Genomic DNA, 17,576 nt, shown 5'->3' with positions numbered 1-17,576 from the left:
CGGAGGCAGAAGGACGAATAAGTGACCTGGAAGACAGAATGGTGATAATCACTGATGCGGAAAAGAATAAAGAAAAAAGAATGCAAAGAACTGAAGACAGCCTAAGAGACCTCTGGGACAATGTTAAATGCACCAACATTCACATTATAGGGGTCCCAGAAGGAGAAGAGAGAGAGAAAGGACCTGAGAAAATACTGAAAGAGATTATAGTTGAAAACTTCCCTAACATGGGAAAGGAAATAGCTACCCAAGTCCAGGAAACACAGAGAGTCCCAGGTAGGATAAACCCAAGGAGAAACATGCCAAAACATATAGTAGTCAAATGGACAAAAATTAAAGACAGAGAAAAGTTATTAAAAGCAACAAGGGAAAAACAACAAATAACATACAAGGGAACTCCCATAAGGTTAACAGCTGACTTCTCAGCAGAAACTCTGCAAGCCAGAAGGGAGTGGCATGCTATATTTCAAGTGATGAAAGGGAAGAACCTACAACCAAGAATACTCTACCCAGCAAGGATCTCATTCAGATTCGATGGAGAAATCAAAAGCTTTACAGACAAGCAACAGATAAGAGAATTCACCTCCACCAAACCAGCCCTACAACAAATGCTAAAGGAACTTCTCTAAGTGGGAAACATAAGAGAAGAAAAGGACCTACAAAAACAAAACAAAACAATTAAGAAAATGGTAATAGGAACATACATATCGATAATTATCTTGAATGTAAATGGACTAAATGCACCAACCAAAAGACACAGATTGGCTGAATGGATGCAAACACAAGACCCATATATATGCTGTCTACAAGAGACCCACTTCAGACCTAGGGACACACACAGACGGAAAGTGAGGGGCTGGAAAAAGATATTCCATGCAAATAGAAATCAAAAGAAAGCTGGAGTAGTGATATTCGTATCAGATAAAATAGACTTTAAAATAGAAAATGTTACAAGAGACAAGAAAGGACATTACATAAAGATCAAGGGATCCATCCAAGAAGAGGAGATAATTATAAATATATATGCACCCACTATAGGAGCACCTCAATACATAAGGCAAATGCTAACAACTATGAAAGAGGAAATGCAAGGCAGAAATAGAGACACAGATGTAGAGAACAAACATATGGACACCAAGTGGGGAAAGCGGGGAGGGAAGGGGGGAATAAATTGGGACGTTGGGATACCAAATTGTATACTCTAAATATATGCTGTTTATTGTCTGTTAACTGTATCTCAATAAAAGTTCTCTGTATCGTTCCAATTTTAGAATATATGTGCTACCGAAGCGAGCACTCAATAGAAGTTCCTAAAAAAAAAAAAAAAGGTAATGTACCTTTTTAAAATATTATGAAATAACCATCCAGGTGGTACATGGATGTACGGTGACGTGAAAAAATATCCATGAAGCAAGATGATGGGGCTTGTGTCTCTGGAGCTCTTTGTGGTGGCTGGGGTGTGCAAAGGGCCTGACATGTTGTGGGGGCACAAGAATCACGTATTGCTGGGAATGAAGGACTCCAGTACGAGATGCAACTCAATCTCTGTCCACTACTACCTGCATCAGCTGGCCTCTAGTCCTAGAGCATCTACCAGGTAACAGCAGCTTGCTCTTGCCTTTCAGCTAACTTCTGTCGTCCTGCTTTGTTTCTTTATTTTCCAGGCAAAATAAAGTGTTGATATGCAAAGGCTTTCACCTCTGGTCAAGAGCTTTCTGCTCTCATCTCTAATGGGTCAAGTGCTTCTCTCCCCAGTTCCTGGGTCATGACTTTCACCACTGTCTACACTGTCAGAAGAAATCCTCCAGCCCTGATAAGGCCTTGGCTGCCTCTCCATGTAAACCTCAGCAGCATGTTCCAGGACATGGCCATCAAGGGAACCCCGACTTACATTGTACACTCTGCCATCTTCTGTAGTGTAGATCCGTGGAAACAGGCCATCTGCATACCGGGAAGCCACAAGTCTCCCCAGAGACGTCACATAATCTGCATGTTTATAAAGAAAAGCAGTCAAAATGGTAGGTTATCAACACATTTTTATTTCAAAATGCTTTTCTCTGACATCAAATTATATCCCCAGGGACACCAACAGTCTGTGATGCTTAATATTCTGTTCTAGATAATGAAGTATTTCTAGGTGCTATGATAAATGTGACCATTTATAACATGCTTACTCCTTTAATGCATGAATGAATGCGGAGGAAGAAGAGGGTTTGTTTCTTGGTTTCCTGGCTCTTTTGTTCAGAATGATTAGGGCAGAGGCCAAAAAGATGAACAGAAATTGTGTTTAATTCCAGAAAACTTTTATTTAGGACTTGGACTTAGTTTTCAGAATTTATAAATTAAACTTAGATATTTTCTATTGTTCTCTTGAGTGGGGGTTCATGAATAAATGAGTAAGATGCAGCAAACAGGTAACAGAGTCAGAACACTCATACAGAATGTCAAGACCCCCTTCTTCTCAGCGCATATGCTCAGCTGTTCGACATCCATCCTATGAACACTCATTGAGCACTCACTATGTGCCAGACATAGTGCTCACAGAATGGGAATACAATGCTTCCTGAAACATATGTTTACTCTTTCGCTGAACTAACAGAAGGTTTCAAGGACTAATTATGACTTGTCAGGACAGAGATGAGGTAAGGCTTCATGGAGCTGTTTTACTGTGATAATTATTTTATTGTTGTTATTATTATGAAGTCCCAAAGGTGGTAGAAAGAGTGGTGGTACTCTAAGATCCAACACTTCCTTTCCTCTGCCTTTCTAGGGAGCAGGATCATAGCCTACTTGGGAAAGGCAGAAAGGGCAAGGCTGAATTTTATAGACCAGGCTTGGTCCCAAATCACCAGGAATGATAAAATTTACAAGTCTTGAAGTTCAATGTCCATAACAGTAAAGAGCAAAGAATGGATACTTGAATCCCATCAGCAATAACCTCACTCAATAAATCTCTCAATCTTTAAAATCTTCATTTCCAAGATTTCAACATCTTGACTGACATTTACAGAGCAGTATCAAATTGCGCCAGCAGTATTCTCTCTTTACCTAAAACATTTATCTGGAGTCAGGAGAGAGGGCTATTTTTTGAGAATTGAAGAAGATGAATCTATGTAAGCCTCCATAAGCTGTACTGCCAATTGAAATTAAGGCATTGTGAATTCCCCATCCAATAATGGTGAAGTAGATTTTATTGGCTAACTCTCACACAGAAAAAATTATAAACCCTGGACACAATGCTAAAATAGCTAATTGAAGTCACTAGAGAGCAATCAAGAACAGGCAGACTCAGGAGTAGCATTAATCCCTGGAAGAAGGAAACTGGTGAGATTTGCATTTATTTAACAGGGGAGGCAGAGTTTGGAGTCTGAGTCCAACCAAGTTAACTGCTTGCTAGGATAAGAATCAGCTCTCTACCCATAAACTGATAAGTGGATAAACAAAGCATGGAATATCCATACAATTCATCTCCTAATGTTATTTGGCCATAAAATGAATAAAATTCTGGTACATGCTACAACATGGATGAATCTTAAAAACATCATGTTAAGTGAAAGATGTCAGTCACAAAACACCACATATTATATGATTCGATTTATATGAAATGTCCAGAACAAGCAAATCTATAGAGACAGAAAGTAGACTGCTTTAGGCTGGGGCCTGATGGGCAGGGTGCATAGCTAAGAAGTATAGGGTTTCTTTCTGCAGTGACAAAAATGTTCTAAAGTTAACTGCAATGATGGTTGCACATACCTATGAATATACTAAAAATATTGAATTGCACAGTTTAAATGGGTGAATCGTGTAGTATGTGAATTATATCTCAATAAAGCTGTTACTTTTTTAAAAAGCAGATATGAGAATCTAGCTGTTTTCTATTGGGACAAATATTAAAGAGATTTGCAAAAATGTAAAACAGTGCCACTCTTCTTACTGACATTTTTATTTTAAAAAACATATTTTTCTTAAAACTGTCATGTTAACATATAATGGATTTGTTACTTTTAAATGAATTAAATATTTTAAGGGTTTTAGTTTTAACTTGCAATATGATAAATATCAACAGATACAAAATGCAAATTCTTACAAGAGATTAAAAATGAGGACATGATATGAAAGTGTATAAAAGGGATGTAATGAATTGAATAAAGAAACATTAGGGTAAAAACATTTATATACTAATATAGGTAATCAATTCTAATGACAGTGGTTTTCTCATCAGAAATCACAGAGGCCAGAATGAAGTGGCATGATGTCTTCTAAGTTCTAAAAGAAAAGAACTGTCAACCCCAAATCTTATATCTGGTGAAATTATTATTCAGGAATGAAGGAGAAATAAGGACATTGTCAGACAAAGAACGGAAAAAAAAATGTTGCCAGCAGAGCTATTCTTACAGAATAAATAAAGTTCTATAAACAGGAAGGAGATGGTAAAAGAAAGAACTCTGAAACATCAGGAAGGAAGAACACAGTAAGCATCAATATGGATAAATAAAGCAGACTTTCTCTTCTTGAATTTTCTAAATTGCTTGGTGATTGAATCAAAAAGTATAGTACAGCCTAATGTGATTCTCAATGTATGAAGAAAAATAATAAAGCATATTATAAATGAGGAGATTAAAGGGACATAAAGGGAAATAGTTGCCATTCTTCATTCAAACTGATAAAATGCTGACACTAGTAGATTTTGATAAGTTAATATCTAGCATAATGACTAAAAGAGCTGTGTGGAGAGATACACTTAAAAAATACTATAGACAAATTTTTTAAATTCTGAAAAGTGTTTAAGTAACCCAGAGCTAGGCAAGAAAAAGAAATAAATGGAAAACAGAAAACAAAACAGAAAACAAAAAATAAAATGGCAGACAAACTCTGACATATAAATAATTACATTAAATATAAATGGTCTAGATACAACAATTAAAATAGATTGGCAAAAAGGATTTAAAAACTGACCCCAAAATAAGGTGCCTATAAGAAACTTGCTTCAAATATAATGATATATGTTAAAAGTAAAAGGACAAAAATATAACTCATGTAAATATTAATAAAAAGAAAGCAGGACTGACTATTAATGTAAAAAAAGTAAACTTCAGAGCACAGAATATTCCTAAGGATAGGGGAGGACATTATACAACTATAAAAGTGTCAATCCACCAGGAAGACTTCACAAGTCTAAATGTACATGCACCAAACAACAGAGTTGCAAATATGTAAAGCAGAAACTGAAAGAACTGAAAGTAGAAATAGACAAATCCACAATTATACTTGGAGATTTCAATATTACTTCTCTCAACAATTGATAGAATAATTAAACAGAAAATCAGCAAGAATACTCAACACCACCATCATAAACAGAATCTAACTGGCATTTATTAAAAAAAAATACTCTATACAACAACAGAAGAATACACATTCTTTTCAAGTACCACAGAATATATACCAAGATAAACCATATCTAGGGCTAGAAAACAAACCTCAAAAAATTTAAAAGAATTGGAACTGGGACTTCCTAGGTTGTGCAGTGGTTAAGAATCCACCTGCCAACGCAGGGGACATTGGTTCAAGCCCCACTCTGGGAAGATCCCACATGCCACAGAACAACTAAGCCCATGCACCACAACTATTGAGCCTGTGCTCTAGAGCCCGTGAGCCACAACTATTGAGCCCGTGTGCTGCAACTACTGAAGCCCACATGCCTAGAGCCCATGCTCCGCAACAAGAGAGGCCACCACAATGAGGAGCCCATGCACCACAATGAAGAGTAGCCCCTGCTCACCACAACTAGAGAAAGCTCGTGTGCAGCAATGAAGACCCAACGCAGCCAATAAATTAAATAAATAAATAAATTTATTTTTTAAAAAAAGAAAAAAAAAGAATTGAAACTGAGTATATTCTCTGTCCACAATGGAAACAAACTAGAAATTAATAACAAAAAGATAACAGAAAAATCTCCGAACTCTTGGAAACTAAATAACATGCTTCTAAAAAAAAAAATCCTTGAGTCAAAGAAGTCTCAACAGAAATAAAAAATACTTTCTTAACTGAAATGAAACTGATGAAATGATACGCAATGAAATGAAGTGATAATGAAATGAAATGATAATACAACATATAAAAATTTGAGGGACACAGCTCAAGCAGTCTCAAGAGAGAAATTTATAGCACTAAATCCTGACATAAGAAGAGCTGAAAAGCCTCAGATCAATAATCTAAAGTTCCCACCTGAAGAAACTAGAAAAAGAAGAACAAAATAAATCCAAAGCAAGCAGAAGGAAATAATAAAGATCAAAGCAGAAATCAATGAAATTAAACACAGAAAAATAGAGAAAATCAATTAAATGAAAAACTGGTATTTTAATAAGATCAATAGAATTGACAAACCCCTGGCAAGACTGACAAAGATAAAAAGAGAGTAGACATGAATTACCGATACCAGGAATGAAACAGGGACTATCACTTAAAGCCCTACAGACATCAAAAGAATAATGGAATACTACAAACAACTCTACACACATAGATTAAACAACTTAGATGAAATGAATCAATTCCTCACAAAACACAAACTACTGCAACTCACTCGATACAAAATAGATCATTTGAATAGTCCTATACCTATTAAGGAAAGAAATTTGCATTTTAAAAACTTCCAGAAAAAGAAATCCCCAAGCTTGGATAGGTTCTCTGGATAATTCTACTGAACATAGAAAGAATTAAATTCTATACAATATTTTCCAGAAAATAGAAGATAAGGGAACATTTCCCAACTCATTTTATGAAGCCAACATTACCCTGATACCAAAACCTAATAAAGGTAGTATGAAAAAAGAGACACCACAGACCCAATATCCTTCATGAATACAAATACAAAACTCCTTAACACAAAATTAGCAAGTAGGGAATGCCCCAGTGGTCCAGCGGTTAGGACTCCGTGCTTTCACTCCTGAGGGCCTGGATTCAATCCCTGGTGAGGGAACTAAGATCCCGTAAGCTGTGCAGTGCAGAAAAAAAAAAATAGCAAGTAGAATTCAGCAATATATAATATAAAAAGAATCATACAACATGATGGAGTCATGTTTACTCCAGGATACAAGGCTGGTTCAATATTCAAAAATCAATCAATATAATCAAATTAACAGGCTAGGGAAGAAAAATCACAAGATCCTTTCAATTGACAGAGAAAAAGCATTTGACAAAATTTAACACCCATTCATGATAAAAACTCTCAGAAAACTTGAAATATAAGGGAAATTCCTTTTTTTAATCTACAAAAAATCCTACAGCCAACTTCATACTTAATGGTGAAAGACTGAAAGCTTTCCCCTAAGATCTGAGATGAGGTAAGAATGTCTACTCTTACCACTTCTATCCAATATAATACTGGAAGTTGTAGCCATCACAAGACAAGATAAGGAAATACAAGGCATATAGATCAGAAAGGAAGAATAAAAATTTTCCCTATTTGGAGTTGACATGATAGTCAACCTAGAAATCCCAAGGAACCAACAACCAAAAGACTGAAAACCTCTGAGAACTAATACATGAGTTCAGTTAGGGCACTGGACAGAAGATCGACATTAAAAAATCAACCATAAATATTACTCAGCCATAAAAAAGAATGAAATGGAGCTATATGTAATGAGGTGGATAGACCTAGAGTCTGTCATATAGAGAAAGTAAGTCAGAAAGAGAAAAACAAATACTGTATGCTAACTCATATATACGGAATCTAAAAAAAAAAAAAAATGGTACTGATGAAGCCAGTGACGGGGCAAGAATAAGGATACAGATGCAGAGAATGGACTGGAGGACACGGGGTTGGGGGGGTGGGTGGGGCGAAGGGGAAGCTGGGACCAAGTGAGAGAGTAGCATAGACATATATACACTACCAAGTGTAAAATAGATAGCTAGTGGGAAGTTGCTGTATAACAAAGGGAGATCAACTCGATGATGGGTGATGCCTTAGAGGGCCAGGACAGGGAGAGCGGGAGGGATTTGCAGGAGGGAGGGGATATGGGGATATATGTATAAATACAGCTGATTGACTTTGGTGTACCTCAAAAAGCTGGTACAAGAGTGTAAAGCAATTATATTCCAATAAAGAGCTTAAAAAATAATTAAATACGCACACAAAAAAAATTAAGTCATTGATGGGAAGGGAACAGACTAAAATTTCAGTCACATAGAACAGAAGAATACTGCCAAAAGATGATAAAGAATAGCTATGTTATTGCTATATATATATACACTACCAAATGTGAAATAGCTAGTGGGAGGCTGCTACATAACAAAGGGAGATGAACTTGATGATTGGTGATGATAGGGATAGGGAGGGTGGGAAGGAGTTGCCAGAGGGAGGGGATATAGGGATATATGTATAAATACAGCTGTTTTACTTTGTTGTACAGCAGAAACTGGCACAACAGTGTAAAACATTACACTCCAATAAAGATCAAAAACAATCAACCATATTTCCATATGCTAGCAATGAACATGTGGAAATCAAAATTTAAAATACAGTATCATTTATAATTGCTCAGAAAAATGAAATACATAGTAAATCTAACAAAACATGTCTAATACTTGTATACTGAAAATTATAAGACAGGTGACTAAGGAAATCAAAAATGTAAATAAATGGAAAGATATTCCACATTCATGGACTAAAAGGCTCAACATGTAAAGATGTCAATTCTCCTTAAATTGATATACAGGCTTAATGCAATTCCTATCAAAATCCCAGCAATATTTTTGTAGACAGACATGGTTATTCTAAAATTTATATGGAAATGCAAAGAAAATAGAGTAGTAGTTAAGACAATTGCAAAAAAAGATAAAGTAGGAGGAATTAGTCCACCCAATGTCAAGACATTATATAATTACAGTAATCAAGACTATGAGGTTTGTTGGAGAGACAGACATGCAGATAAATAGAACAAAACAGAGAACACAGAAACAGCCTAACATAAGTACAATCAGCTGATTTTTGTCAAAATACAAAAGCAATACAAAAGAGGAAGGATAATCTTTTAAATAAAAGGTGCTGGAGAAATTGGATATTCATAGTAAAAAAAATGAACCTTATACAAAAACTAACTTAAATTGATCACAGGCTAAATGTAAAATGTAAAATCATAAAATTTTCAGGGAAAAAATGGGAGAGAAACTCTGGAACCCAGGAAGATCCATACAAGAAAAAGAATAAATTGGATCTCATCACTTGTGCACTGAGAAATTGTTAAGAGGATGAAATAACAAGCTATAGACCAGAGAATATGTCTGCAAACAGTGTATATGACAAAGGACTAATGTCTAGAATATATAATGAGCTCTTAAACCTCAACATTTAAAACACCAGTCTAATTAGAAAACAATCAAAAGACATGAAGAAACATTTATTTTGCCAAAGATGATACACAGCAAATAAGCACATGAAAAGATGTTCAACAAAACTAGACATTAGGGAAATACAGGTTGAAACCACAGTGAAATATAACTACACAATTGTTAAAACAATTAAAATTTTTAAATGGTGACAATACCAAATGCTGATATGATGTGGAAAAACTGGATCTCTCTGTGTACTACTGATGTGAGTAGTACAACCACTCTGGAAAACAGTCTGGTAGTTTCTTAACAAAACAAAATAAAAAAAGAATAGACACTTAGCATGCCACCTAGCAATTGCATTCATGGGCATTTATCCCAGAGAAGTGAAAATTTACATTCACTTAAAAACCTGTAAACAATTGTTCATAGTAGCTTTATTTGTAATATCCCCAAACGGGGAACAACCCACATGTCTTTTAATGGGTGATTGGTTAAACAAACAGTGGTACATCCATACCATGGAATACTACTCTGTAATAAAAAGAAACAAACTATTGATACATGCAACAATTTGGATGAACCTCAAAGAAATAATACGAAGTGAAAAACATGCCAATCCACAAAGGTCATATACTATATGATTCCATACATATTAACACTCTCTAAATGAGAAAATTACAGAGATGGAAAACAGACTGGTGGTTGCCAGGGGTTAAGGATATTGGGAGACAGAGTATCTGTGTGACTGTAACAGGGTACCACAAGGGAGATCTCTGTGGTGATAAGCAGTTCTGTATTTTAATTTTGGTGGTGGTTACACAAATCTATACAAGAAACCAAATCACACAGAATTAATCACACAGGGTATCAATGTCAAATTCCTGGATTTGGTATTATACTATGATTTTGTAAGATGTAACCATTGGGGGTATGTGGGATCTGTCCGTTACCTTTGCAACTTCCTGTGAATATATCACTTCAGAATGAAAAAAAAAGTCAATTAACCAATCATCCAAAAAAAGAGAAGGTGAAATAAAGACCATATCATATAAACAAAAACTGAGAAAAATCTGTCACCAGCAGACCAGCACTATAAGAAACGCTTAAAAGAAATTCTTTAGGAAAAAACACCAGATGGAATTTCAAATTGCACAGGAAAGATGAATATTATAAATAATAAATATGTGAATTTTAAGATGTTATTTTTTCCCACTCAATTTCTTTAAAAGACAAATGACTTTTTAAGGCAATATTTATAACACTGGATTGTGAGATTTATGATATATGTAAAAATAAAATATATTAAAACAATAACACCAAGGACAGGAGTGGGGGATAAGTGGAGCTATACTGTTGTAAGATTCTAACATTTTACATGAAGTAGTGCAAAGCTAACTTTTACCAGACTGTGACAAGTTAAGGATATAATCACTAGAGCAACCACTGAAAATATAATGCAAAAGGGTATACCTTAAAATCCTACTGAAATTTAAATGGAAAATAAAAATGGGAGAGTAAAAGTTGGAAAGTAAATAACACATTTCTTAAAAAATATGAATCTAGGAAAAAAAGATTATGAATCTAAGAAATCTAAGAATATGAATCTAAGAAAAAAGAGGAAAAAAATATTTTAAACTCAATAATAATGAAAACAGTACCTATCAAGATTTCCGCGATTCAGCCTAAGCATTGCTTAGGCGAATACTTACAATTTTAAGTACCTATATGAGAAGAGAAGGAAGATTTAAAATTAATTACCTAAGTTTCCACCTTAAAATAGCAAAAGAAATGCAAGTTAACTCAAAGTAAGTAGAAGGAAATAAATAATAAAGATCATAGCAGATATCAATGAAATAGAAAAAAAAGAATAGAAAAAAATCAACAAACTCAAAATTTGATTCTTTGAAAACAGGTATGATATATCCCTAACAAGACTTATCAAGAAAAGTGAGAGAAAACACAAATTATTAATGTTGGAATGAAAGTGGGAACACTGCTACAGATTCTACAGGCATTTTAAAAATGTTAAGGGAATATTTTGAATATTGTTTTGCCAATATATTAGAAAACATTCATGAAATGGACAAATTCCTTGAAAAACACAACTTTCCAAAACTGACGTGATGAAACAGAAAATCTGAATACTGTAGTTCTATGTCTATTACAGAAATTGATTTTCTTATCAAACTTTTCCTATAAACTCCAGGCTCAGATAAGTTTTGGCAGTGAGTTCTGTCAAACATTTAAAGATGAAATAGTACCAATCACATACAAACACCACCAGAACACAGAGGAGAAGGGAATACTTCCAAATCATTTTATGAGGACAGCATAATCCTGATGCCAAAACCCAACAAGGACCTTAAAAGAAAATTACAGAGCAATATTCTTCATGATCTTAAGTGGAAAAATCCTTGACAAAATATAAAGAATTGCTATTTTGCTAATATTAATGACTAAATTATAATTATTCAAAACATGAGACAAAACTGCTTTTAGTTTGTTTCTTTATATAGGAATCCCATAGACCCTGATTCTGGCAGACCCCCCATTCAAAAGGTATTTAGATGATACAGGGTCAGCTATATTAGCCTTTGTGGAAGGATAAATAAGAAAGCACAACCTGAGCCCTGAAGAGCAAGGCCTTGTCATTAAGATGGGCCCCCAGATCAGTCTGTAACACTCACATCCCCTAGATGTTCCTTATTACCAGCATGGAACAAAGCTGCCAAGGGACCTGGTGAAAAAATCTGAAAAACACAGCATTAATGGCTGTTCAATAAATATGTTTAATTGATTAATTAATCAACAAATTCAGAGTAAAATCCTAGTAATGGAAATTGCTCTGACTGAAGGAGCGCTCCCCTCAGGTAGCGTGTTACTGAAACGTGGGATAGGACAGTCCCACTGGGTGGGCAATCACACACTGCAAGACACTCAGTATTCCTGGCCTCCAGGCCCTATATTTCAGTAGCAACCCAAGTGAACACACCATTAAAAAAAAAAAAAATACATATACATATATATATCTTCTCACACATTTCCATACTCCCCATTGGAGGGCAATACACCTGGGTATTGAAAACGAACATTCTAACCAAGACATTTAGAAAAAACTGGACCATTAACAGGCAAGCCACAACAGGAAAAGAGCATGTTCTCCCTGAAACAATACACACCTATTTTCCTAATCAATAGCCTCCAAAAGGGGTCTGTACATCCCACAGGGTGAGCAAGACATCTGCAGGGTGCAAGGGGTATAACTTCTATTTATTTTTTATTTCATCTTTAAAAGAAGAAAGAATGAAATTAAACATTACTAATATTTAATATGTGATTGATGACTGTATATCTATACAGCATACATATATTGGGGGTCCATATGCAAACCCATTTTACCCATAAGGATGTGAGATGAAAACAAACTCAGAGACCTGTGCTTTTGAGGGGCCTTCAGAAATGATGCAGCCTCCTCAAAGGCTAAAGGGCAGAGTGCTGGTTGGGTTTTCCAGCCAGCGTTGCTTTGAGAGTATTATACCTTCACAATGTGGGAATCCAATCTGTGACAAAATCTGTTTCAAGGTCAATTTGTTGCTCTTAAGCCCATGCAGTTGAAGCCATGCCTCGGAAGAGATGAGACTCTGCTTAGCCAAGTCTGTTCTGGTGTTGCTCAGTCCCTCTTGCCTCCGCAGCTGCTGCTCAGAGATGGTGGAAGATGAGCCTGGTACCTCCATCTCTGAATTAGGATCTAAGTCACAGGGACCTCCTGTAAGGGCAATTGTCAAAATCAGACTTCCTGAAAGCTTGGAAACAATCTAACATCAGCTAAGGATTGGTTTAATATAAATTACAGTGCAGCCATCAAGTGGAATTCTATCAGGCAAAAATTATAATACAAATTGTATATTTGTTGACAAAGAAGATACCTGCATGTATGGCTAAAAGGTATCCATAAAACTCAATATCTACACGTGCATACCCATAGACACTCAGAAAAACATCTAGAAAGACATATATGCCAATTTTACAGTAGTTTTCTCTGTGTGGTGGAAGTAGGTGTGGTCTTTGCCTTTTCTATATTGTTTAAACATTTGCACTGCTTAAACATTTCTAAAACAAGATTTACTTTCATAGTCAGAAAAATACAAAACTCTTACATTTTGGAAAATAAACATTCGCTCCTGAACCTTCATGACACATCAGTATTCCAGTTATAATCACACCTGACTTTTCTTTTCCAAAGAGGATTAAAAGGATAAAACGCTGAGAAGAAACACACCTTTTCTCAGGTGGAGTGGCTAACTGGGAGCTAGGGACGTGGCAGGGAACCAGACATTGGCTCAGCTTCGCTGAAATACAGGGGCTCACCTTCCCATGTTTCATTCTCTGGGACTTTACTCGAAAGTTGTACTTGAACATTCTGACTCACGCAGCCAGCTGTTCTGGGACCACCAGACTCAGTGCAATGTACAACAAACTGAACTGATCCAGACCTGCCTAAACATAGCTGGTGTACACACAAGGAAGCGGTGGGGGGCTGACTGTAATGTAATCTTAACCCCCTCATTGCAACTTTAGGCAGAGCCTGATGACTTGGAGAAAGAGTAGAAACCTCTGCTTCCCTCTGTATCTAGAATGTGCAATGCATATAAAGGTGTTCCCTGGAATGTAACATTTTTCAACAATGGAAAAACTCCCCTTTCCCACTTCTAAAACTCTAAACCTATTTCCTGAAAGTATCAGTGTTATGACATGCAAATTCAGTCAAAGAGAAATCAATCAGACCCACACTGGGGAGGTTTTGTGAAAAGAAGTCAGAAGTAATATTATTAGCAAACATATATTTAACTTTATATATGTTCTGTGTAGTATATATTTTTCCTTACAATAACCTTGTGAGGTAGGTAGTACTATTATTCCCATCTTACAGATGAGGAAAACAAGACAGAGTGCTTAACTAATTTGCCCAGTTCTCACAGCTGGTAGGGGGTATAGCTGAGATTCTAACCCGCTCCAGAGTTTCTGTGGACTTTACAATAATAAAACCAACTGCAGCAGCTTCCATTTGTTGGCCAGGAACTGGGCTGAGCTTTTTAAACACACTATCTCACAAATTCTTCATAACGGTATCAGTTACCCACTGCTATCACTCCACTTACATTTGAGGAATTGGAAGCTTCGAGAATTTAAAGAACTTGTTCAGGACCCACAGCCAGCAAAGGTTCAGGACCCACAGCCAGTAAAGTAGAAGCAGAAGTCAAAGCCATTTCTTAACCACTCTGTCATGGTGATAAGTGACCTCCAGCCTGGTCCTATGGTATAAGCCTACAGACTCCATCCAGTAGGACTGCTGGGTCCTCACTGAAGACAGAGTACTAACCTTTATTCTCAGAGCTCAGGCTCAATAAGCTTCCTGGCTTATCATTTTCAAATGTTTAAAGATGATGATTTCCACTTTAAGGTTTATGTGAATTTGTATTGTCCATATATATTGATTTCCAAAGGTACACAAACTCATGTTATTGGTGAAGATCCTTCCACAAGGGCTCAATTTGATGAGGATGTTAACAAGAGTATCTGGAGAGCATCATGTAGGAGTGGGAAGATTTAGAATGAAAACTCTGCGTAGGTCCATTCTGCCATTTTAGGCAAGTGATTCCTCCTTTCTACATTGGTAACACACCCTAACTCCCAGGGCCACTGCAAGGAACAAATGTGGCAATGCACAAGTTATGTGTGGGTGAGCACTTGATGTATGGGAAAGAATTATGTAGAAATAAATTCCTTAAAAGTCATTACCCTTTATACTATTGCATACTTGTGAGTTAATAAATGGATGTTTTTAAGCTAAAAAAAAGTCATTATGCTTTAGTAACTGTGCTTTTCTCCAAGCCTCTTTTTACCCCCATGTCCCCAGAGCTATGAAGTTTGGGTTCCTCCTCCTTTAGAATCACAAAACATGAAAACAGCAAGAAGGGCAGACTAATATGCTTCTACTTTCTTTTTTGAGATTTGTCCAACAAAGACTGCCAGCTGAAGAACTTTTAAATTTGGCCAATGGTTCCTACAGAAACAAGAAAAAGGAAGCTCCAGAATATTTTTCACTATTTCGCCATTTCCAGTTAATTTTTCTCTTCTCAAACACACTCATCCACCTCCTGTAGTCTTCTTACTAGGGGAAGCTGCATGCTCTAGGAACAAAACCCTGGTTTTGTTCCTTTTGCTACTTGTCACGTTAAAAAGGAAGCACGACTACATAAACTGCCCTACTAAGACTACTAAACTGGATTTGGAACCTTAAAGAAGATTTCAGAAGAGTCATAGCTTTTGTTTTTAAGCCAAAGGGACATGCTCTCAATTCCAAACAAAAGGCAACTGAATCCTCCAGCTAAGATGTATGCCCCAGTTCCTTTTGCATTCGAATGATTTTTTTTAAATAAAAAAAAATTTTTTTAAGTCTGATTGGCTCTACTGGATCAGAGAACCTATATAAATCATTCTAATTCAGATCTTGACTCTTCAGGTTTTTTAGCTTGAGAATACCCGCACTGTTGGAAATGAAAGCTTGGAAAGTTGAACTTACACAAAGAAAACAAAGAAGGAAGGAGAGAAAGGGCACCTCCAACAGAAGGGATCATTTATTCAAATGGGATAAGCGCTACTCTGTCACAGCAAGGAAGTCTTCGAGAGCAAAGTTATCAAGTGAACTGACACAGCCCACCTGCTTTCCTACCTCCAAACTGCTCTCAGGTCATTCTCTTGCGAGGAATCTTAGCCTTGAAGGCCCATTTCCAACTCCACGTCCTTCATTAAGCCACTCCAGATCCCCTCACCAGCCTTTTGTATCCTCCCCCTAGGAAGGCCCCAGTTTTTGCTTTGATACTTCACCCATATGGCTTTGGCCACTTCAGGTTTGTCCTCCCTAGATTGAAAGAAGGTTCAATGACCACAGGGACAAACTACATGAATGTCCTCAGCAAAGTGCCTTATATACAGCAGGTACTTTGTATAGATGTTGAGTTGAATTAAATTGATCACTCAGAATTACTGAGAATCCTGATTTTCCAAACAAGGCAAAGATTTGCAGTGCAGGAAACAGCTGTGTCTTTAAACAGACATTTCCTGACATTACTGTTATTATTATTTCTATTATAATTCAGAGTTTCTTCATCTGAGGTTATTACAATATAGAGGAACTCAGAAGTTAGAAACAACAAATTCCAGTTGAGCACTTCCGTAAGTTTTAAAAGCTATCCCAAGAGCCAAAGTTTGGGGAAACAGAAAGGGGTTTCCTAAATAGAAAGAGGAAGTATAAATGGAAAAGAGAGAGAGAAAAAAAGAAGTGAAAGTCTGAGCTGAAGGCAGGGGCAGGTAGGCAGAACTGGGGGAAAAAATAGAAAGGTGATTAAGCTGGCGCAGTCCAAAGATGCCAACCAAGGTAACTAGGGGCTCCGTGTACAGCCAGCCTGGGGCTGCTAGGGTCTGACTGTACTAGGCGGCCAAGAGGTGCCCCAGGGCTGTCCTGTGGTGAGCCCCTGTGGAAGTCCTCACGCCTTAAGAGAGCAGGTCCTATATGGTCAGAGGTTGAGGGACAGTGCATGATGATGCATTAATTCAGCTTAAATAGCTGATAAACTCTACCTGCTTCACCTTATTACTGTTGGCCTATAGTGCAGACAAAACTTTTCTAAGCTGGTTCTCTATCAGAGCGACGGAGCTTTCCCTGGGAATGAGGTATGGTGCAAAGAGTTCTGAAGTAGGTGGGGTCGGTTCCTTGTTTCTGGGTCTGACCCTAGTACGAATTAGTTAAGTGAGTCAGAGCAAGTCGCTGAGCTTTTCTGGGCCTCGTTCTGCACCTGTAAGCGAAGGCTAGTCCAGCTCGGAAACTGTAAGACTCCAAGGTTTCCCTACGCAGCTGGTTGGCTACCTCAGCACCTCAGAGGTTCTGACGTGAGGGGATAGATATCCACACTTACTAGGCAAGCTGTCAGATGAAGGACAAGGCGGTTCCTGTTCAGCGGCCACCCTCCCATGCTCGGGGGCCGTCTGGCCCGAGAGGCCGGGCGAGGCACGCATCCCGTTGGTTGACAAAGCAGCGATTCCCGCGGGCGAAGGGTCCGCGCTTGGCGCGAAAGGATTCCAGCCGTTCGACTTCTCTGTGACCCGAGAGCGACCTGCTGACCACCGCGTCGCCGCGGTTGCTCGGAGACCGCCAATCACGGCGCGGCTTCCCGAGCTGGCCCCGC

General features: G+C 37.3%; 1 protein-coding gene across 1 annotated transcript in view; it reads right to left on the bottom strand.

Moving 5' to 3' along the window:
* The window catches only part of VWA3B (von Willebrand factor A domain containing 3B), a 205,871-nt gene extending 188,505 nt beyond the window's left edge, over positions 1–17,366 (bottom strand). The window contains exons 1-3 of the mRNA XM_057742507.1: positions 17,307–17,366; positions 12,869–13,096; positions 1,892–1,986 (exon numbers count right to left, since the gene is read on the bottom strand). Coding sequence (XP_057598490.1) covers positions 1,892–1,986; positions 12,869–13,064 — 291 coding nt within the window. The 5' untranslated portion in view covers positions 13,065–13,096; positions 17,307–17,366. The remainder of the gene's footprint in view (positions 1–1,891; positions 1,987–12,868; positions 13,097–17,306) is intronic.
* Positions 17,367–17,576: the final 210 nt, after the last annotated feature.

This window comes from Hippopotamus amphibius, chromosome 7, assembly GCF_030028045.1.
Source record: "Hippopotamus amphibius kiboko isolate mHipAmp2 chromosome 7, mHipAmp2.hap2, whole genome shotgun sequence".
NCBI classification, from domain to species: domain Eukaryota; kingdom Metazoa; phylum Chordata; class Mammalia; order Artiodactyla; family Hippopotamidae; genus Hippopotamus; species Hippopotamus amphibius.
This window is presented reverse-complemented; position numbering and strand designations above follow the sequence as displayed.